The sequence below is a fragment of the Sinohyriopsis cumingii genome, chromosome 7 (genome assembly GCF_028554795.1).
Source record: "Sinohyriopsis cumingii isolate HCF-2022 chromosome 7, ASM2855479v2, whole genome shotgun sequence".
NCBI lineage: Eukaryota > Metazoa > Mollusca > Bivalvia > Unionida > Unionidae > Sinohyriopsis > Sinohyriopsis cumingii.
Window position 1 is genome coordinate 30,338,629 of NC_142967.1, and position 25,384 is coordinate 30,364,012.

The 25,384-nt window shown below is 34.8% G+C and overlaps 1 protein-coding gene across 2 annotated transcripts in view; it reads right to left on the bottom strand.

Annotated features, from left to right (window-relative positions):
* The window catches only part of LOC149794962 (protein mono-ADP-ribosyltransferase PARP14-like), a 156,499-nt gene that overhangs the window by 97,392 nt on the left and 33,723 nt on the right, over positions 1 to 25,384 (bottom strand). For both annotated transcript variants that reach the window (XM_089964622.1, XM_089964621.1), the window contains exons 7-11: positions 23,134 to 23,370; positions 18,349 to 19,938; positions 14,781 to 14,935; positions 13,815 to 14,048; positions 7,467 to 7,688 (exon numbers count right to left, since the gene is read on the bottom strand). In XM_089964622.1, coding sequence (XP_089820748.1) covers positions 7,467 to 7,688; positions 13,815 to 14,048; positions 14,781 to 14,935; positions 18,349 to 19,938; positions 23,134 to 23,370 — 2,438 coding nt within the window. The remainder of the gene's footprint in view (positions 1 to 7,466; positions 7,689 to 13,814; positions 14,049 to 14,780; positions 14,936 to 18,348; positions 19,939 to 23,133; positions 23,371 to 25,384) is intronic.

Below are 25,384 nucleotides of genomic sequence, written 5' to 3' on the forward strand. Positions count from 1 at the left end.
ACAAATTAAAGCATCTAAAAGATGACCGAAAGCAACACTAATTTGCATAAGACATTGATAAAGGTGCATATTCTTCCAAAGCTTTCAAATTTTGCATTGCAGGAAAGGAAGAATTATCATCAGAAATGGTATGTTTTGAATGTTTTTCACTTGTTGTATAATATGAGATCTCAATTTTAATCAGACTGATTGAAAAACAGAACTAAAGAGATACTGCCTTTTCATAGTCATTTTATCTATTATAAACAGATGGCTCTAACTATTCTTTGCAATATTATTCTATATATTCTTTTTTAATATGTCATTAGAGAATTTATATTAACATGTTAAACATTATTGGAGTAATTACTGTGATTTCTGATTGATCAATTTGTAAATACTTTTCTTGCTGCCTAACCACCTATATGTAAAAAGTTTATGTTTATTAATACATATCTTAAACACTTTATAAACTTATTCCAGCGATTTAATGTACTATAATACTTATTACACAAACTGTTATTTTAAAATGCATTTTTGGATTCATTATCTATTTTTTTAAATTTGTTCTTTATTGTACTTTCAATAATTTTAAAACTGAGCTTTCTGTTTCATTTTCAATAATAAAAATACACAATTATAAACATTAGTAATGCTTTTCTACAAAATTATGTTACGGGATTTCCTTTCAAAAGCATTTTCTACTATTGTTTCAAGTATTACCATTGATAGAACATTACCAAAGGGAGGTAACTACTATAGGGTCTAATCACAACTGGAACATCTTTGTCTTTCTTTGATGCATTGAATAACTTTGACAAGTAAAATGTAATTCTAGTCACACTTCCCACACTGGCAAGTTTTTGGAAGATGAGTATCTGACTAACTGACAAGAGCCAATTCCTACAAAATGACAGATTTTACGGGAAAAAACTAAAGCATGTGCAGGAATGCTTGGTATGAAACATCCCAGTTAAAAAATGATGTGTGTACCCTGCAGGACCAGCCTCCACACAAATTTCAGTCAACATACACCACTCCCATGATAACTTGCGCCCTAATAACTAGCAAAACCACTTATAAACCACGCTTATAAGGTGTGGATCCCATTTTTAAAACTGGAAAATACAAAAAATATCAGTCTTATTGAACCTGAAGAAAATCACAAAACTGGTAAATGAAACATGGACGTATATCACTCATTTTATCATCAAAAACATTTGGACCTGGAAAATTTAATCAACATTATGAAATTATCAACTGTCAAAAAAGAATTCACATATTTGAATGTTCTTTCCAAACGACCTTCTTAGTATACCATAAATAACGATACTCACCAAAATTTTGATCAATGAAAATGTCACACCTGCTTGAGGCATTACTTTAATAAAATAATTTCAATTAAATAATATTTTATCAAGCAAAATTTGTGTTTTAGTTATATCTCTTAGTTCGGTTTCAGTGTAATCAACATAATTTTCGTGTATGCGTGAGTTTTGTATGAAACTGGTTTGAATAATGGTAATGATCTTTCAGATGTTGGGCATCTTGAAAATAAATGTAATTTATACAGAATAACAAGCCATTGCATTAGAAAAAGAGTTTTACTGACAAGTATTCTTGACACAATTGTAAAACGAGTTATCAGCCATTAAACAGTATATTTACCGCCCCCATCCCATCCCGCGGTTTGCACAATGTCCAACAGGGATGGATCACTTATATTTTTTAGGTCCCTCTGTAACTCACACCCTCTTTTATAGTGTGGTCCATCGTTCTGGGCCCCGGTGTGCACAAGTTATCGAGGCAGAGGTGTATTATAACTTAATCACTTTTTTTTATGTGCATGGTAAAAAAGGATACATGAACTTAGTCTTTTTATGAATCCAGGCCCTTGAGTCTTCGTATCGTTTCTGTTTCATAAAGGCAATTAAACAATGAAGTAGCCTGAGCTCTAACACAGGGAAAATTTTTTTTACTGTCAGTTACAGGATATTTCCAAGGGTTGTTGGGTGTTTACGATAAAATTTGAAAGGGTTAGTTTGTTTTACTCTATTCAAAACGGGCACAGTTTACCAATCATTTAGGGTTTGTATAAAAATATTGTATTTTTCCCACTTTTGTCAAATCTGGTACATCTATTTGTGCAAAATGAGATCAATAAATGAGGTTGCATGATCGCTGTTAGATGTTGTATCTTGCTCCTGTAACTTGAGAATTATTTTTCATTTATATATAATTTTGGTCTACAATTGTCACCCATTTTTCCATGTCTTTCAAAGATTTATTACAGATAGATCTCTCTTTGCCTCAACTACAATATTTAACTTGAGATTTCATTAACACCAAAAGGAACCACTTGGTTTCTCAAAATAAAAGTCCGTGAAGAAGGAGAAGTGGGTTCCAAGATTTACTTCCCTTTTCTAAAGCGATCACTGTTCACACACACCTAAGTTTCATCTACATGTCTAAAGGAAGAAAAGCAAATGATACCAATTCTATGTAAAGAAATTAAATGACACTGAGTAATACTTTTTAAAAAAAACACAAATAATTTGAATTTGTCAATTTGAAGCCAATTTAACAATCCTAACTACTTCAATTCATCATAATAATGTAGCAATGTGCATTGAAATTCATTTAGCTTACAATATGCACTATATATCCACAAAGGAACCAAAATACTTGAAGTTTAGGAGAGAAACTAATATTCATTTGTTCAAAATGTTATCAATTTATCTTTACAGCAGTCTCCCAAACTGAAATAAATTCCTTGATATCTTTGAAAAAATTTGAATTCTGAGATAACAATGGTTTCAAAGAGGTTTTGGAGAAAAGTGATATTGACAATGAATATTAATACAATTTTAATTTAGGTCAATGGCAAATAATTGTTTTATTAGCTAAACAACCACCCTATTTCTGGTTATATATTAGATGCATTGTTTTAACTAAAGGAGGTTGCTGACTGGCTAAAATTAATTACCAACAGAAGTTGATGTATGGGTGAACTGTGTGCATTAGTAGTTTTTAATCTAAATTCATTCTTATCACATCATTGTAGCTGCAGATTTACAACCAGATAAAGACTGGGCTGGAATTCAATAGTGGGCATCTATAATTTTTCAAAACCTAGGCACACAGGATATTGATTTTAAAAGTTTCCTCTTGGACAAATTATTCATAAAATTTAGGCATGATTTGCCAAAGTATAACAATTTGGTCAAATATCAACATTACAGCTTTTTGGGAGTTGATGTTAGTTGATTGTGTGGGTCGAATGCCATTGTTCACCATTTGATAAGCTATACATGGTAACCAGAGTATTTGGTGAAAGAAATCGGGTAGACCTCCCAACACAAAGGAAGCTACTGGCAAGCTTTCTCACATACCAATGATGGCCAAGCAAAGACTCAAAGCAAATTATGCAAAGATGAGATTTCAGTGATCTGTACAGGGAAATCCTTAGACCTCTTTGCCACTTAGAACACTGTATGTAAAATGAGCTAGTTGTCTATGCCCAATACAGCTGGCATATAACTTCACAGGAAATATGGTTGAGATCTAATATACAAAAGCATAAGTGAGTCTGACATTACTCACCTGGTTTACATAACTTATCAGTTAATTCTTTCAATGGGCAGGTTTATGTAATAATGTAAAAATACAACCATATGTAACCCTCCAACCTTTCCATATTTTATACATTTTACTGCTGTATGAGAAACATATATAATTGGTATGCAAAGATCTCAAACTCATAACCAAATTCATTCAAAAATCTGAATGATATAGACCTATTTGCTTGTTTTTTTTTCAACATTTAGTGTTGTGTTGTTTAATATGCATTATTTGTTTGGGGGGGGGGTGAGGCATGGCCGGATGTCCCGCTCACCAAAGGAAAGTGAAGCATCTCTCACAGCCTCTCCTTTCCAGGTGTAGTGATTGCCACAGGACAACTGTCTGGCTCTGCTAGGCATGAGGTGACTTGCATGTGGCCTCTCCTACATTATTGTGTCCACAGCAGCAACTTCACACATGGACCCTGTTTCAACAGAGCCTGCTGTGTGGCGCGAACAAGTACTCAGTGGCATAACTGGGTGGGCAGAATCGGCTTGTTAACCTAGGCAGGCAGCCAGTCTAAGAGAAGGAAAACTCTGACTCCAAACCAAGGCAGATGGAGCTCATTAGCCTTGCCAGGCAGTTCATCTAGGTGAAGGAAACTCTGATTCCAAACCCACCAAGTCCCAGCCACTGGATGATGGCTCTGCTGCCTTGTAGATATCTTCGGGAGAAAGAAAGGCTACAGGAGTAAACCCAGACAGAAAATCCAGAGTGCAGCCCCTAAGGCATCTCGGTATCAACTATGACTACATTCCGGCAGCTCCTGCATCTGAAGTGGTGTCAAATGTCATGCTTAGCATTCCTTTGGAACCCACCAGCAAGGAATAGAGGGGGATCCTGACATCTGGGCAGCCCAAAATCTCCATACTCCATGCCCAGGCTTGCACCATGGAGAGGTCATTCCAGTCATGCTACTGAGTGAGGAAACAACATGGAAGCTGACAGTTTACGGGTTATAAGTCCCACCCGATTGGCATAGGGAAGTGGCACCATGGGTCAGCTTCGATGGTGGGAGCACGGGTCAGCTTTGATGGTGGGAGGGATCATCGTGTCCCACTGGCCGGCTACCGCCCACCTCAACCCGGGCAGCCTCCAGTCAGTAAGGTGTTGACCCACCATTGTCTGCCTGCTCCAGTGGGTGTCTGGAGCTCAGTGTGTTGCTCAGCATGACAAGCAGATGGTAACTCTACACCAGACAATAGAAATAAGAAACCAATAAAGAAGACTCCAGTTCTTCAATTTGCAAGCTGGAACATGCACACCATGTGCACAGGTATCTCGGAAGACCTCAGGGAGGTGGACAACACCAATAAGATGGCCTTCATCGAGAGAGAACTCACCAGACTAAATATCAGCATAGCTGCCCTCCAGGAAACCAGGCTCGCCTCTAGCGGCTCCCTCAGAGAGGAAAACTACACCTTCTTCTGGAAGAGTTGAAAACCTGAGGATCCCTGCCAGCACAAAGTGGGCTTCAAAAACAACTTCCTGGCCTCGGTTGAGCCTCCCACAGGGAGCACTGAGCGTCTCTTGTCCATCTGCCTCACCACTGCTGCAGGTCCTGTCAACATCCTCAGTGTCTACACCCCCACCCTCATGTCTTCAGATGACACAAAGGATCAGTTCTATGGGCAACTGGACGAAAAGATCAAACGATGCCTCAAAGACAAACCACTATTCCTCCTCGGCGACTTTAATGCCAGAGTAGGTACGGACCACGAGTCTTGGCCTACCTGCCTTGGACATTATGGCACTGGAAAGACCAACCAAAACGGTCAGAAAGTGCTGGAGCTGTGCACCTACCATGACCTGTGCATCACAAACACCTTTTTCAAGTGTAAGCCACAACACAAAGTGCCATGGAAGTACCCCAGGTCTCATCGCTGGCACCAGCTCGACTTGGTCATCACCAGGTGCTCTGCCCTGAACAGCATCCTCTCCACCAGAACCTACCACAGTGCAGATTGTGACTCTAACCACGCCCTCGTGAGCAGCAGGGTGCGCCAACAGCCACAAACAATACACCGCTCAAATCAAAAGGATGCCCTCGCATAAACACTGCGCAGATGTTGGACCCCTCCAAGGTGGAGGAGTATGCGTCCACCCTGGACCAAACTCTCCAGGACCTGCCAAAGTACGATGCCACAGCCAAGTGGAACGCCATGAAGGATGCCATCTACAGCACAGCCATGTCCATGTTTGGCAAGAAGTTAAAGCCCAGCCAGGACACCTATCAATGCACACCTATCAAGGATGGAACCAGTAATCGAAGACAAATGAAAAGCCTTCAAAGCTTACAAAAAATGCCCAAATGAACAGACGCTTGCTGCTTTCAGAAGTGCCTGAAGCAACACCCAACGCAACACTAGACAGTGTGTGAACGAGTATTGGCAACAACTGTGTGAAGGAATCCAGCAAAGTGCCAAGTCTGTAAACATCCAAGGTATGTACAGTGGCATCAAGAAGGCTCTAGGTCCTGCGTTCTCAGCACCCTTCTATATGGAAGTGAGACATGGAATACCTACGTGAGACAAGAGTGCCAGCAACTCCTTCCATAAACAGTACCTAAAAAAAACGCATCCTGAAAATCAGCTGGCAAGACCGGTCCCACAGAAAGATCCTGCAGCATGCAATTACCCCTAGCATGTACTCCCTGCTGAGCAAACGCTGCCTTCAATGGCTGGGACATGTCTGATGCATGGAGAATGGGAGGCTGCCAAAGTGCTCATGAAAATTAACATTCTTGGAAACAGAGACTTGAATTTATAGTGACATTTCAAATAAGGATATATTCTTGGATTGTATTATTGTGATATAACAAAAAGCTGTTAGTACATCACCACTACACAAGCTACCATAGGAACATTAACACTTCTAGCATTGGATTTAATTTGGATTTCCACTAAAGTTTATTCAGAACATTAATCATGACTTATTTTGGTAATTCTAGGATTATTTGGGATTTTATTCGCAATACAGTAAGTTCCTTTTTTAACATTTGCACTTTTTATTCCAGAAAATAAAATATTTGTATTATTTTACAAAGCTTGTTGCTTCTCACTCTTTTCTATTACTTATTTGAAGACCATAGAGTTGTAATAATAGTATTTAGAGAGATGATAAGCTCAGCCAATCAGACATGTCTATACTGAGATGATAATCAGATGCAAATTCATCTCATCAGTATGCACAAATCTCACTTCTTACACATGTTACAGATTGTTATGTTTAAGTTCAATCCAATTCAAGTTCACTCTTCTGAGCTGTAACAACCACACACAATACTATGCATCAATATGATCAAAAACTATTCCAACATCTTGATGATATGACTTTTTTAAATGTTTGATCAAACTCTGATCAGAAGTAATCACTAGAGTGTTGATATGCTCAATCAGATGCATAACCACTTCATTAATATGCATTGTTCTCACTCATCATGATATCCATCCAAGAGTGTAAAAACCTCTTATGATATCAATGCTTGATGCAAACAATGACAGCTCTATCCACCATACATGTTTAAGTTTGTTTACACCCAATGAAAGATTGTTCTGTATGTACAGCATTAACTTTAATTGCCCTCAGGACTGTGCTAGTTCATTAAATCAAGGAACATTTACAATTCGCAACTTTTAATTCAAAGACTTGATATTGCTAAAAAAATTCAAATTATGGCTTAATCATGACAGTAATAATTAGAAATTAACACAACTGTATCATGTCTAGAAGTAAAAATGAAAAAGAGAAAAAGAAAAACAAAGGGAATATAGTCTAATAACATGGACTAATAACACATCATGAAACATAAAATTTATACACATCTATAATCACTATGACATAATGCAGTAAATATGATGACAAACCTTGAGAGAGTTTAGATCTGAAGGGTACACCACCAAGGAAATGTCTTTCAGACTTGTGGTCGGTATTGCCTTTCCAAAAGCCTTAATGCATTCCATCATTTGATTCCCAACTTCATCAGCTGGAAATCCAAGGTTTCCAGTCCCAAGGGCTGGAAAGGCCATGGACTGTAAGCCATTCTTATCTGCTTTTACAAGGCAATTTATGATAAAAGTCTTCATCAACTGAAACCAAAAAATTTTACAACATCTTAGCTACAATAATTTATATACTATACCATGTGTCATTTCACATGAATATATTGTGCATACTTCAATTATAATCATAAAATCTGATCAGTAGCGACAAATTCACATCAACTTTCAGCAATGTTTAAAGAGAGGAAGGGAGACGAGGGTAGGGGTAAAACTATTATAACTGATACTGATTTGCCAACAAACACATGCCAATGAGGGTATTTTAGTTCTGTCACAACAATCAAACTGTAGTATCATTCAATTAGCAAAAGCGATAAAATTATTCCAACATTACTGATCTTCATAAGTATAAACAATTTACATTCACCTTATTTCATACTACAGCTAAAGCAAATTTTATCTTGAAATCAGTAGTGTTGAGGATCAACTTTGATGTTAATTTTAGAAAATAATTACCCTATATAACATATAACATATGCATTTTAAAATTCTCTTTGGTAGAAATAATTTTATTCTTCTTGTAATAGCTCAGATTTTGTTATCTTCAGCACTTATTTACCTCATTCTATATGTTAACAGCTTAAAAGAATGTTGACAAAAAGTATGAGTAGCAGCTCTTATCGTTTATTAAGGCATTTTGTAGATCAGATAAGTAAAGATTATCTTTTGAGAAAGTTATTTAATAATCATTTTCTAGCAAAAAGTCAGATCTTCAACTTTCAACAATTATATGTCTCACTTCAGCCGTCATCTCTTTGCGTGTTTCCATGAAAAGAGTTACTTTACTGACAGTTACTTTTTATTAATAATAATAATAATAATAATAATAATGACCTTATTTAAAGAGGGTAACACAATTAGCTAAAAACTAATCTACCTTGAGGTCATCATACAAAGGAATTCATTTATTTAAGCTGCATCTCTGAAGCCACTGGATATATTGGGTTTGGAAGAAGGAAATAGAGTGGGCATTTCTAATCTCAGCTGGAATACTATTCGAGAGCAGAGTTCCAGAGTATTGGAAACTTTTTTAAAATAACTCCTTATTTGGTTTGGGAATTTTATACTGTTTGGTTGACATGGATCGTAGGTGGGGAGTATTACCAGGTAGCCTATACTGGAATAGTGATTGTAAATATTCAGGAGCACTATTCTGAGATATCCTGTACATTAATTTGGCTTTTCTCAAACAGATTCGGTCTTTAATAGGTAATATTTTTAACCTACCAGCTAAACTTTCCTTGCTTTCTTTCTGGATTGATATTAGCCCAAATGCTCTTTTTTGAAGATATGCCAGCTTTGCTATGTTTTTATCATTTGAATTACCCCATACTGTACTACAGTAGTCCAAATAGGGTTGTATGTAACTGTTATAAAATAGTTTCCTGTGCCTTTCAGGGAGAAAATGTCTTATCCTACTGAGAAGCCATAAACTTGAATTGACTTTTTTACTGGTATGTTTGATATGTTCAGTCCATGATAGGTTATTATCTACCAGAACACCAAGTAGCCTATCATGACAGACTATTTGCAGATTTGTATCCTTCCATGTCAGACATAGTTCATCACTATCAAGATTTGTCCTTCTTTGCCGTGTTGAGATAAGTAATATTTTAGTTTTACCAGTATTTACCACCATGCCATTACATGTGCACCAGTTTTCCAGTTTGTTTAGGGCATTCTGTAAAGAAATTTCGAGCTCATGCTTTGTGTTTTGGATGTCTGACAATGTTGTGTCATCTGCATAGAGATCTGTAGATGTTATTGAGTCTCTTAGTAAAAGTGGTAGGTCATTAATAAATAAAATGAATAGTAGTGGACCTAGAATTGAGCCTTGTGGTACTCCATATCTAATTGTTTCAGGTTCAGACAGAACGTTATTTATGTAAACATGTTGTGTTCTCTCATTTAAGTACGAAGTAAATCATCTAATTGTTCTTTCATCACACTGGTAGATTTTCAGTTTCTTCAAAAGGATTTCATGATCCACCATGTCAAAAGCTTTCCTGAAATCTACAAATACAGTTCCTATTATTCTACCTTGGCCAAGTGCTTGAAGCCATTTATCAGTTAGGGAGATCAAGGCAGTCTCACAGGAATGGTTCTGTCTAAAGCCTGATTGATTAGGGTGTAACAGCAAGTGTTTGGTTAAATATGACATGAATGAGTCATGGACATGTTTTTCAATCAATTTTGACAAGTTTGGTAGTATTGAAATTGGTCGGTAGTTATCAGCATCATCCTTAGAACCAGATTTGTGAATAGGAGTTACTTTTGCAGTTTTCCATATTTTGGGGACAGATGAGGTTGCAATACTTAAATTAATTATGAATGTTATGCGATCTACATTAGCAAAGGCAGAAGATTTAATGAGTCGTGGACCAATCTGATCAAGTCCTGTAGCTTTCTTGGTATCAAGTTCACTGAGACATTTTTTAACAAAGTTTTTTGACACTGGTGGGATAGAGAAACATAGCTCCTTTGAGATTTTACTGCTGCAGAACTTTTTCAGTTCATTAAAGTTGTTTTCTATCAATGGCTCTTTTAACTTTGTGGTAATGTTGATGAAAAAATCATTGAAAACATTTGCAATGTCAGTTTCATCAGTGACTATGGTGTCATTTACCAGAAGTGAGTGAATTTTATTTGTCTGTTTTATGTGCATTCCTCCAGTGAGTTCATTGAAGACTTTCCAAATGGAGTTTGTGTTGCTCTTTTTGTTTTCAAGCAATGATTGATAATAAGTTTTTTTAGCTTTTTTGATCATACTTGTTATTTTATTTCTCCATACTTTATATTGTGCATGGTTTTCCATAGCCTTGAATTTGTCTCGTGTTTTCATAGCATCTAGGATTTCAGTAGTAAGCCAATTAGGTTGAATATCAGTCTTTACTCGATGTACTTTCAGTGGTGCATGCTTAGATACTACATCCATAAACAAGTCAGTCCACACCCTCATGGCTTCATCTATGTCATCCAAATTTTGGATCATACTCCATGGAACTTTATATAGGTCATTGAGAAATTGTTCTTCATTAAAAGTTTTGAACGATCTGTAAGTGATCGTTTTATGTGTATTTTTCTTATTTTTCTTGCATTTAACCTTTCTTGTCAAAAAAGTAGGATAGTGGTCACTAAGACCAACATTCGGTACATTAACACAAGCCACATTGTCTGGTAGGTTAGTATAAATGTGATCAATAAGAGTGCTTGATTTTTCTGTTACCCTTGTAGGCTCATTTACCAGCTGGTCTAGGCCTAATGATTCAATAAATTCCATCCAGTTGTTCCTTATTTGAGTATTGAGAAGGTCCTTATTTATATCTCCGAGTATATATGTTTCTTTCTCCTGTGCTAGAACATTTTCTATTTGTTTCAAAAAGTTATCATTCCAAAATGCTTTGGAGGAAGGTGGTCTATAAATGAAACCAGCTAGGAAAGATTTTGCATTATTTTGAAAGATTTCCACCCAGATACTCTCAATTTCATGTGACTCCAAGTCAAGTCGCCTTTTTACATTTACATCTTCCCTAATGTATACAACAAGACCCCCCCTGCCGTCTCTCTGTCCCTACGAAATGGTTTATTGTAGCCTTGACAGTGAAATAGATCATCATTCATTATTTCAACCATATACAAGCTTCTCCATTTCTTGAAAAACTTTGAAACAAACTTCTTTGGCAGATTAAACAATAAACTTAAAAGTGATATGAAGAAACATAAATAGAAACACAGCAGAATTGTTCTCAACTTGTGATTTTGTGAATTGTTGAATGAGCTTTTAGAATAAGGCTGTACCCTCACAGGTAAATAAGGTTGATATATTGTTTCGCTAAAGACAGCTTCTTACAACTTGTCCAATTTTGAACATACAAACAAAAAAATTAGAAAAATTCATATAACAAAGTTTGTAACAGCAGTAATATTTTATATTAGATAAGCAATTTTAAAGGACTTAATGTAAAGATGCTCTTGGTTAAATGAGGTCCATTCTGCTGAGGGGAAAGGAAACTATAGTTGATTAGGAAAGGAAACTATAGTTGATTAGGAAAGGAAACTATAGCTGATTAGATATTTACTGATTTATTTATATAAATTTGTCAAGTTCAATTCAGAAAAGTAGTTTTGATGATGAAGTCATTGAAATTTTTTTCTAATCTAGTAATTGTGACCATAATTGGTTTTCTTACAGACAGAAATATTTTCACTAGCAACTTCAAGTGTCACGATTATTAAATGTATCACTGTATGTTATTCCAGATTACCAGCAATTGACAAATTGCATTACTGATGCTAGCATGCCTTTTCCAGAATGCCATTCAGAAGATAGAGAGAGGTTTCAGGACAATTGTAATCTGTATTGTTCAGTTACCAGATGACTGTGATCTTACTCATGCATAAAGGCAATACTATAAACCATATCAATTAATATCTGTGAATAAATAATTCCTACTAGTTGTAATTATGATATCCAAGAACCATACGGCTTCGCAGTGTTATTTATATGCTAATTAAATATGCTACAGCTTTGGCCAGGTCATTCTAGTTCACACCCATTTGAGGGCAAGATTCAGAAGACAAGTTCAAATTAGTGAGGCTACAAATAAGGAAATGTGGCTACCTATAGGATATTGTGAATATGGTACCATTTAATGACAGGTGTAATTTTCTCAACCACTGACACCTATTGTTCTTACCAACAGAAGTGTCAGAGCAATTCAAAGTAACAACTACCATGAGCAAAGATCAAAACCAAATGCTGCCTAACTGCAAGAAGTGTACATACAAATGAAGGGAAATCTTACTTGTTAGGAATGAGAGGTTGTACTTGCAAAGAAAATATACAGCATGCTAAATGGTCATTCTTGGGATTATACCTAAATGAAGTCTTATATGGATATAATATTGTGAATCTTTAAATATAAATTATATATCTTTGAAACTGAAGGAGTATGGTATACATTTTTATAGTTTCCATTTACTATTTTATTATGGTTTTCTCTCGTTGACAAATGTTTCAGCTAAACAAGAGTTGTAAAGTATAAAATAGCATGAAGAAGGGATGAAATCTCTCTCATATCCAGGCATATTTTAATTTGATCACAAGGTGCATGTAGGAAAATGTCATGGAACACGTATCTTTGTTGTGGATCTTCATTTTTGGACTTGTGTATTCGAATACACATATATGTAATTAAATCTAAACAACATGCATTACTAGTGCATACTGCCTTAGCACAGTTACATCTGATGCACACGAATTTAATAGCAACAATGTAAATATTTTAAATTCCTTCTCAGTGTCATATCCTATATTGTTTTGTAATATGACCTGTTTCCTAAAATGATGATTATTTTTTACACCTTATTTTTCATACTTTGAAGAAGACAAGAAAAAAATTTACATTCAAAATTACATGCTAAATGATAATGTGATGTGAATGACATAATCCATATATGTTAATTCTGAGTTTAATACAAGGCTAGACTTCCTGATCAAAAAGTATCAACTTATAGGCCAGCAAATAAGGTAATCATTTGTAAGTTTTCTATTTTCAGTAGTGGTATCCATATTTGATGACATTATTTACACTAATTGAAAAGATCATGATGCCAGAATATTACACTTCTTTCAGTTAAATTTGGTTTAGGCTGGTCATTAAAATATTTCTTTTAGTAAAAAATAGCAAATGTTGCAGGACAATGCATGATGAATAATCGGCAATCCATGCTGGAAGAACAGCAACACCAAATTTGCTGCTCACATCTCACAGAGCCAAAGAGGCAGACGAACTAATAATTTAATTGCCTTAATTAGAACCTAACAAAATCTAGAAGAACATTTACATCTAAGGTAAAAAGTGTTAAATAAAGTTCAAGACCAGGTATAGAATCTTAACTAGTACAAAACCTAAAGACATAATGCTATGATAAAAGGACAAAAAAGTAGGCAACAGAATAATATAAAAATTATCATTTTATATTTAAAGACTATGAAGATTGCTTTACAAAAAGCATTTCTATTTGCAGACAAATGTCAAACATTTCATGTATTAAACTAGATTTCAAAAGAATATTGGTTTTATCTGGTAACCATTCATAAAGACATATTTGGGAGAAACAGTGTTTTGCTCAAAATTTCAAACTCGTTACCCCTATGGAGTTCCCCTGGCTACCATCATACGTCTGTAAGCAGCCATGATAGACATTTTTACACCTAAGGTTGCCTCCACTTGTGACAACAACTTGTCCAGGCTTGATCCCATTGGGATACTGTTGTAGACACTCTCTCTGAATACTGTCGCCTCCGTATTTCAGGATTGTCTTTGAAATAAACCCCGTGTTGAGGTCCAATTTCTGACTGGTTGAATTAACAATTACATCCACCTAGATGTAATTAAAAACACCATTACTTTAAACAATTTATGTTTCTTACTTCCCAATAATCCATGAATCTATTCATGTTCTTATCAATACTGATCCATCGTTTCATTAATCCTCTCATTCACCAGCAAACACAATGTGAATACGTTATTTCTCAGTGGGTATCATTTTTCATTGGATACAAATTTTCATGGGGTACCGATTCTTGTGGATTTTGTGGTTGGTACAAACTATGAATTTCATGATCTAGCAAACATTAGATTACTTACATAATCTATTTTTGCCTTTCCGTTTGTTTGATGTGCTAGTACTGTGCTGATGTGCAATTCAGCCCTACACAGATATAATTCCTAATCCACACATTTAAACACTCATAAGAATGGAAGCTTTTGTAAAACTATAAAAACAGATATCCACAAAAATCAATTCATTCTAAGTGTGAAGAATGCTCTTATAATATCATGGTTTAATCAGGAATTTAAGTGCACTGAAAACTGGCAGAATCTATTGACAGTTCTGAGACTTATATATAACCCACTTAATAATCTGCTCATTCCCAGAAGGAACAACGTAGAATGAACAGACTCCATGTGCAGAATAGATAGATATATATATATACACACACAAGCACACATGGACATACCATAATGTAATCTTGTACAAAGATAAGGAAATAAAAATGTAACAAAAAATATTCAGATTGGAATACTGTTCAAATACCATCATGCTGCCTACCCTCTGTTCTGCAAGTTCCCCTTTAACAACAGAAACTTTGATCAACCCAACATTAATACTGGTACCACCACTGTCTGATGAGGATTGCCAGTCCACTGGCTTGTGGCTTTGACCAGCATCATCTTCACTTCCACCGCTGTGGCCACCACTGGCCCCTATAATAATAAGATAAAGTATTGTACAAGTAAATGACATAAATAAACATGAATCTGAATGCAAGTGCAATTAACTTTACTATAAATGCAATCATATGGTTATATTTGTGGATGATGAGCACAATTAATACCTTCTGTAAACCAAAGAGTGACTTTCAGTGGGATATTAAACACATATTCAGATATATTAACTGTTGCCAAGAAGGGGGGAGGGGGAACAGTGTGTAGATTTGACTATGCTAGGTGGGATGTTTTGCACTTTGGTTTATATCTAAGCAATACAGATACAAAATTTATACTATTTACTATTTATAGAGTAATTAAGTAAGCAATATGATATTTCCTAGTTGTGTTTTGAAACATAATGATTCAGATATGATCACTTAGGTCTCTTCCACCATGCCTAATGGTGATGACCTCTCATGACTTTGCATCCCACTAATTTCTTTCAATGAATGTTTTGAAAGTTCATATTTTGCATTTTAATGGACTTATGTCTACCTTACTAAGTTTTAAATTATATGTCTTCTGGGGGAAATTTTAGGTAATTTTTGTCATTTAAATCTCTTTTTCTGTAATAATACATGTACATATAGATGGTCAAAATTTTTTGGTCATGATAAATTGAGAGAAGCCATTTAAGCTGAAACCATTTTTCTTTTTTCAGACCCTATAACATTAATCTTTCGTTTAATTATCCCAAATTGTGATGTGGAACTAATGTTATTCTGTGGAAACCGTTTTTCTTCTTGCAGTCAAATAGTCCATGACCTTTAACCTTCTAATCTTGAAATTGACAGACTTCCTTACACAAGGTGCAAGCTTTCCTCAAATTCTGATCCATGTTTGAGATGCAGAACTTAGCGTTCTGGTCCAGAAACCATTTTGTTTCTCTCAGTCAAAGTGACCTTATTATAATTATTAGTGTTATAAGACTCTTACTGTCCTGATATAAAGATGGTTGTGTAGAAGACGTTTATTTGAAAACCTAATTGTACATGATTTTATACAGGTCTCATGAACCCAAAATCGCAAAATATTCCTCATCAATGCAGTTTACAATGTAAATTCATGTCAGAGAAAATTCATTTACTTCCTGTATATCTGTAGTATTGGTGTCCATATTTGTTGGCAGGTTGGCATCATCGGAACAAATCTGACCGACTGATCTCAAGAGATTGCCTGTCAAATGCTGCCAATGCATGTCATGTTAATTTGGGCAAAAAATTCTAACTTGACTGGTATCATCACTACCAAGCTTAAGGGTACTTATGCCAAAATGTCTCTTGTAAAATTTAGTAAATTTAGTAAAACAACTCTCAAGAAGAAAAAATATTTGCATGGATAAAACTGAGTGGTCTGAGAGTGCATGGATGCAGCATCACAGTGATATTCAACAGCACCATTTTAAAGAAAAACAAAAACACCTGATGGGTCTTATGATGTCCTGCAAGATTTGACCAATATTCCTCACATGATTTACACAAGAAAAGTAATTTTCAAATTTGGTAACAGTATCCATTTTATTAGAGAAATTAGTATAGTTTGTGAATTTGTTTTATTTTTAAATGCTTCATGTGAAATTCAGTCAAAATTGATTTATCCAGTTGTTTAAAATTGTTTAAATCCTCAACATAGCTAGATAACTAAAAGATGATACTCAATGGATAACAAATACCCAGTAAGCCAGTTTTAAGACCAGATGACCTAAACATAATACAGTATTCAATTCAAAAAATATAGGGTGAATTACAAAGTTGTGATGTCATGGTTCATTAACAGGAAGAGAGGAGTTGCCCAGGCACCATATTTTCTGTTTGGTTTTGGGTACTAAATGTTTCTGGACATCCAAAATTTTATGGCCAAATAATCTGTTCACGCCATGCAATTTTTTTATATCATTTTAAAATAAATGTACTTAAGAACTCATGTTTATGAACATATCTGTAGCTGTCCAATAAATTGTCAAAAAATTGAGAGTAAAATATTTCTGTACTATTCATTATCACAACAGCTCCAGCATACCACATATAATTTGTGTAAAGTACACTACAGAACGATAAAGAAAACTCTAAATCGCAAATGCATACAATGATACATAACACTTTATTAAAAGTGAAAACTGTTAAAGTGAAAGCTGTATATCACTAAATAAAGACACAATAATGCACAAACAAAAATATTAAACTATTTCAAATAGTTTGAAGTTTACAACTAACCTTCCTTATCTCCATGCAAACAATACAGTATCCATTTCTACTCCACATTTATAGCTTTCCTTATGTTAAACTTGCACTATGAATTTTGAAACCCAAAACACCTTTGGCTTTCATGACTAACTCCATCTAAATGCAAGCTGGAATGCTGGATGGGTCTATATTTTGAGAAGGGGGTTGAATACCACAGAAATGACTCAGTTTTGCTTGATGGTCACTTAGTGACACACCCAAAGCCAAACAAACAGTATGGATCAGCTCACTTCTTTCAGCACCAACTGATTCATTAGTCCAAATATACATGCATGTAGTGGATTACTATAATCAACAAATGTCCATGTCACATGAATTAAGATGTTGCCAGATTATCACTAGCAAAGTTGTTCACTTAGAGTGGAAAATATATGGTAGTGCTTGCATGCAGATATGAAAGGATCATTTAAAATTTAAATATTTGAAAGAATCAAATCATCTATATGAACATTTTATAATGCCTTTTTTAATCAGATGTAAACAAGGGTACAAGCCACACAGGAAAAAACTAAACAACATGCACATATTAGTTGCATATTTCAAAATAAATTTTAGTGGATAATAAATTAACTATTAGCTATTTGTAAAATTACAATCAAAATTCAGCATATGATATCTATTTTCATTTTGGTTTCATTCATTAACAAACTTACACCAATCTGAGTTATATTTATTCAGACTATCATTCCAAGTAGATGATGGTTGGAGATCAAAAAATGACATATTTTGCTTCATGTATTCAAATGTGTTTTATGATAAGCTTGCATTTTCTTGAAAATTACAAAACTATGCAAGCAACATCCATTTTTATTCCTTAACAGACAGGTAAATTGTGATTACTTTGCTGAATTACTTAATTATATGTCTGGATTTGACTGTCAATCCCACGTGACTTGTTGACCTGGATTGTTTTATTTTTGGTTGTTTCTGGACACTGACAGAAATATTTGCATGCTTTTAGAAAGCAAATATATAATTATCTTTGCTGTCCAAAACCACAAAATGTTAATTTTAAGATCTTCTGAGTGAGTGATGCATTAGGTCTTCCATGACAGAACTGTAAGAAACATCAAAATTTATTAATAAATTAAACCCAGTCAATACATTAAAGCTTGATACCTTAATACCAATAACTAGGAGAATAAACTGAATCTACATAGATACCTTCCAGCTGCAAGTTACTTGGTGTGACTGAAGGCTTCATCTCAATAAAACATGTATGTCTGGATTCAATAGAACTGAGTTGGTCACTACCTCTGGAACTCTGTAGGAGCTCTTTAAGTCCTACTTTCTTGAGCATTATATGTTCCTTGGTGATAACATTTTTTGCCATTTCTGCTAGTGCAGTTTTAACTAATTTGCATCCATCTTTTGTTCCATTTATTTTGACACCTTTCTGGTCCCCAAATTCAATTACTGAGATCTTCACATATGAACTCTCAAATTTTTTCTCCAAAGCTTTGATATCCTCACTTTTGTATCTTTTGATAAACTTTACTCTCACTGGTTCTAATGACAAAAAAAAATCTTGAACAGAATGTTTCCCAAGGTAACTGTTTATTTCATCAAAAACATCTTGAAAGATGCCATCCACAGCAACAACCAAAATCCTTGTTGTGGTGGTTTCTATAGAAACTTTTCTAGTGTGCTTTTCCTGTATCCCCTGAACAAGTTGTGACCACTGTTGTCCTTGAACGGCCCTTGCCTTGATTTCATCTAGTAATATCTCCTTCTCTAAAAGGCAATTTTTGACAAGCTGTATTGCCTTCTGGACTTCTTTCTCATCTCGTCCAATCATTCGAACCTCCTCTCTGCGAACTACATCCCAAACTCCAATGATCTTCTCAGACTTCATCTTCTGCTTGATGTAGTCTTTAATTTCTTTCACAAAAAGTAGATCTTTGGCTGCTTTAGACATATGCATACTCCTGCTTACAAAACTATGAAGCTTTTCATGCATTCGTACAACTGCTTTCTGTACATTATCAGCCTGACCAACAAAAGTTACATTCTTTTCTCTCTGGTTCATATCAAATTGTAAACCAGGATACATCTTTTCTATGTCTTGTTTAAATCGCGAGGCTCTTAGCAAGGTCATCTCATATATCTTCATCGGCTTTGTTTCTGTGACTGTCTGATTCTCAAGCTCTATCTGAGTTTCAACCTTAGCTATGATGACCAGGATTGTTTTCTTTAACTTCTCTACAGCAGCTTTTGGACCTGCTACTGTAATTTTATATTTCTCTTTCTCTACAAACACCCCCACATCCTCAGGACTGTCAATAGTAATGGTTTGCAGTTCATTAAACACTCTAAGCCATGCCATCTCTATTAGGTTGAATTCGACCACATCAATACCAGCTTCAAAACTTTTTACCTTGTCCACAACCTTCAAACTCCAGTCCTTCAAAAGTAAGCTGGCATTTTTGTCCTCTACCTTCACACTGCATTCAATTATGACATAGTCCTCTAAAGTGGAAGGCCATTTGGTAACACCATATACATCGGACATATTATTTTCAAACATATATCTGTGCTTTTCATTTTTTAACAGAAACCTGAGGATTTGATGGTTAAAATCGTTCAACTCCAATGGATCTGGTAATTTCAACACGTCCACTGTATCCTCTGTTTCATGGGTTAAGTCAGAAACTTCCTCTGCTTCCAAGTCACCATCCAAGCATTCATAATACAGGCAAACTTGAATGTCTTTCTTGTCAATTGTGTGTGGCCTCATGCATACTCTTTCAGCATCTGTAAGAAGAAAGCACTGAAAACATTGCTATTCAATAATTGCTTCCATAGTATAACAGACAAAGTAATTATAACTAAATGAGACAAAATTAATCACACCAGAAGACCACAAGCACCTTCTTCAACCGATGGTAAAATCAAACTAATGTCAAAAGGTTCAAGTTTACGGTGATTCTCAAAATGATTTCTTTTGCATTTCATTTCTGCATTTTTTATGGACACATTTAAGACAGATATTCAGTATGTACTTGCTTATAGATCAAGTCAAACTACAAAAAACATAGACACTGATCTGCCATCCCATAATGCAGCAACATATCAGGGTTTATGTTGCTTGTTCTGCCGAATACTCCTAACAAACTGCACAGATCTAGATCTGCCAGTACATGATGGATTTGATTTATAAGCGAGTATATATGGCACGTGTTCAAATTCTACAAAATGCATACATTTGAACAATTATGTCAGAATAAAGAAGGTTTACATTGTAACTTGGCTTCCACTGCAGTTTAAAAACAGGCAACATGTGCAATTTAAGATATTTTTCTTTACTTATGAATCTCCAAACCAGAAGAAATATTCCTATTAATTAGCTAAGCATTTTATTTCCAATCTGATAACTGTTTAAAATTTTGTATTGTTTATTAGAGAGTAATTCTTGACTGATATGGAAGATTTTAGAAACACTGAATGACCAATAGTGTTATAAGACTCTGAATCTGTACAAATCATGGGGTACAACAGGCCAAAGTTTCAGACCATCAGTTAGCAAGGCCACCTTACAGTCAGATAAACTTAGCAACACTGACCATATAACATAACAGAACCTGCTTTCAGAGTGGGCAGTGGTCAATTGGTAAATAAATAATACTTGATTGACAGTTGGTGGTATGCAGGTGGAGGCTGGATTTCCTACCATTCTGATCTTAGTCTTCATGTTGGATGTGATTACTTTCATCCAGCAAATATCTCTACAACCATCTGGCATACTGTTATGCTGCAATTCTGTATGTAAAATTTACAACTGACTTCAGTGATTACTGCTTTCAACAATCAAATACCTCTACAACCATCTGGCATACTGTTATGCAATTCTGTATGTAAAATTTACAACTGACTTCAGTGATTACTGCTTTCAACAATCAAATATCTCTACAACCATCTGGCATACTGTTATACTGCAATTCTGTATGTAAAATTTAGAACTGACTTTAATGATTACTGCTTTCAACAATCAAATATCTCTACAACCATCTGGCAAACTGTTATACTGCAATTCTGTATGTAAAATTCACAACCGACTTCAATGATTACTGCTTTCAACAATCAAATATCTCCACAAACCTTTTATATATTATAATGACATTTCTTATGAAAAATATATGCTGTACCTACTGTGAATGTGTTTTTCATAGAATATGTCAAAATTTTACTGTTGTGCAAGTCTTATCTCATAGTGGGTGCATAAAAGGGGGGGGGGGGGCAGTGTAAATTTAGAAGACAAGCCAACCTATCTTTCTTGACATACTGAAGTGCAATCAATGGCCAGCCCCTTCCTAATACACTGACCCTGAGGTTTATTAATGAAACAGACCTACCCTGTTAGTGTCTAATTTATAGATCTCATGATGCACATCATAATTTATGGTAGCTATCTCAAAGAATAAACATTGTGAATTATGTTAAGAAATAAATTTAAACATAAATTTCGCATAACAATTATTCAAATATATAGCTTTGTCACAATATGAATTACCCTTAATCTGAAAGAATGATTCAGATTTCAACAGACTTGTTATCTGTAGTTTCAAGAACAAGTATTTTATAATGTATTATTTTAACTTAAAATTTCAATTAAAAGAATTTGCTGCATGACATTTTAGTGTAGTTATATGCTTATTCAGGACAGAACGTATTCTGAATGTTTTGCTTTTTGGGTGGGTGGTTGGTTAATATATCAAAATCAGAACCTAGAGCATAAATGGAGATGTAATTCCATGAGGTGGGGCTATACAGTTTCGCATTTTGCATAGAGTTAGGATTTTAAAGAAAAAGAATTTCCCCAGCTTTCCTCACTGGTTATACTGGCTATTTAAAAAAGACCTTGTATATCTTAGGTATAATGCAAAGAACCTTTAATTCCCTTTATTTTGGTGTATGACTGATGGGTGTACTATGGGTTATAGAGTATACAGCTTGGCCTTACTTCAAATGTGCACCTTTCAAAAAAGTGCTAGCTCTACTTGGTCATTTTCACTTCCTGAACTTAGAGGTAAATTGTATAAAAAAGAGCTGATAACGTTTTTTACATTTTATATATTTGGTAATTCATTCATTGCACTTTCAGAAGCTGGTATTGTCTAGTCTGGCAAAATTCATTTTCCCTATTTTAATAGCTGCTATGTATAGTGTACTTTAGACTAATTCAGACTGATCTTTTAACACACGGGAGCAGTCATTTTAGTAAGCAGTGTGCTTAAATCATGTAAAATTTCCAAAAGTACAACATCCAAAAAAAATATCATCCACATTACATTAATGTAGCATAGAGGTATGCAAACATTCTCTCCAATGTGCATGTTTTAAATGCGAACTACTTCACCTTACATAGGTCTCTATCTCAAAAGTACATATTATCTGGTGAGCGCCACCTGAGTTTGAATGATGCTACAAGATAACCATAGCTCTCCTAACCCAATATGGCCTAATTAGGCAATTTATACCTTAGTGTCATGAACAATAATGAATCATCCAAGTAAAATTGTGGCTATTTTGTTTAGGTTACAAAAAATAAGATAATATACATGTCAGAGAGTGTTTGCTGGTACTACAGATTTCAAGTTCACATGGTGGTTTTATTCTGAGGATTCTACAAGGACAAGCTACTTGGACCTGATGTTTATTGGTTCTGAATCAGCAAAGAGAAACCAATTTAGAACCCACAAAAATAATCCATCCTATTTTGTAAATATGGGCTAGGGAAATCCCACTCAAGGAATCAAATCTGTTGCCAGGAACTCAGTAAACTCTAATTCCTGCCAACATATTCTCGCTCTAGGGTGGGATTTTCCCAATCCATACCAGTGCATATGATACAAACTATGTTTATATTTTGACTATGTTTCTATTTTCGATTATGCTTCTCTCATGTGTATTCATTTTTCAAAGAATTTAAAAGATATAATAATACTTTACCCTCAGCATTCTCAAATGAAACAACACAAGACTGTTTGTCCCTTCCAAATCTGACATTTGCCACTGAGCCACCACCACTGCGTTTTTTATTTTCAAAATACAATTCAACTGTGTCCCTGGTGGTTATTAGGGGCAGTCCTGTCAGCTGAACACAGTGAGTCACTGGGACTCTTGTAACTTCAATATATTGTCCCTCAAGTGCCTTCTCCTTCACCTTCCTCAGTAGAAGCTCGACATCTAAAAGTAAAATTCTTTATAAATAACATCTGCAGTCATTAGATTACACATACTATGAAGATCATGTGTTGAATTAAATAAGGATTAACTGCATGCACATAAACAGTACATACATTTTGCACTTAAGGTGTAATCAACAATAACCACATGTTGATACAAAAAACTTAAACTATGGTGTTGTATGTTCAAGCCCCAATGGCTCAGATGTTCCTTTCCAGGCCTTACTTAAAAATGAGTTCAATTATCCACAGCACCAATACCACTAAGAAGACAAAGGTTACACAAACATTTATGGACAAAGGTAACAAAAGGTGTCAGAACACTGCATTGGTGACCTATGCACCAATGCAAACCAGTGATATTTGTCAAAGACCAAATTGTTCCAAATTCTAAGAAAATCATATCTTCATAGAAAGCTAAAAATCAGTCAACATTGGATACATTAGTATTAAATAATGCCAGGCATAGCACATAGAAATGAAATTTAATGCATATTTCCTTTGTATGTATCAAAACATTAACCTTTCATCTACAACCAGCATGCTTAATGCTGAACCATTTATGGGGTCATCACATGAGCTCTCCTGTAATTTGTATAGGTGAACTTGTGCTAGATGACCTATGCACCAATGCAAACCAGTGATATTTGTCAAAGACCAAACTATTCCAAATTCTAAGAAAATTATATCTTCATAGAAAGCTAAAAATCAGTCAACATTGGATACAATAGTATTAAATAATGCCAGGCATAGCACATAGAAATGAAATTTAATGCATATTTCCTTTGTATGTATCAAAACATTAACCTTTCATCTACAACCAGCATGCTTAATGCTGAACCAATTATGGGGTCATCACATGAGCTCTCCTCTAATTTGTATAGGTGAACTTGTGCTAAAAATTCTGATCCAGCTTAATTATTTTTCACACACAGATGACTGAGTCTCGAAGCAAATTGTTAGAAAGTGTGCTTTCACATTAAGTACACTATTAAAATCATGTGGATAAAATACTCACTTTCAATCTTAATTTTCAAAGAAGTTAAAGCCAGCCAAACTCCTAACAATGATTCCATGACTGAGACTTATATTGGTCACTTTAACCCAAGATAGTCACATATACAGATCATGACTTTTTAACACTGACTTTGTCTCTTTACAATTTAAGTACAGTATAGATAGGGATTTGGTTTCAATACTGTGAATAGTATCTCAATAAACAATACATATGGGCAAATAAACAGCTCTTCCCTTAAGACCACAGCAACATCACAGCTTCTGAATGACCATGAAAATATTTTATCAAGTTTCACAGCTACATAATTTCAACCGCCATGTAACTGTATCTACAAAAATCTTAGTCCTCTATATATGTGAACAAAAGTCCAGACATGTTTAATTTATGCATACAATGTACTCTAGGGATGTATTATATTTAACCATACATGCCAAACCCAACCCCCCCGAGAGATATAAGCTTAATTATTGCTTATAATTCTGACCCTTGTTGGGGATTTCTCTATCCACACCAGTGTATATAATGGATTGTATCAACCTTCTTTAACTGTTAAAGAGGTGGCCTCATTAGTGAAATCAACCAACAAGAAAAAAAGTCAAGGCCAACAGAGTGAAGGATGATGTTCAAATCCTGGCCTCTCTTTCATAAAATGCCTCAATTCAAAATTTTAAAAATCCAGGAAATTTCTGCATACAGAGAACAAAAGGATAATTGTATCTTTTGTAAGAAGCTTCTTATTTTTACACCTAACATTGCAATAATGACCTTATATCTTACTTTATATATTTTACAGCATGGCAAATCAATTTTTGAGTATGTACTCAAGTTAACAATTTTGATTCAAGCAGATCCAAATCAAATAAATAAACTGACATAAACTATTCTACACATCAACAAGAAAGGATATAATGTGGCTTCATTATTTTTGACATATTTTCCAAATATATAAAAAGCTTTTCCTGGCTAAATAAAACTACTTCCAAAAACACATGACTTA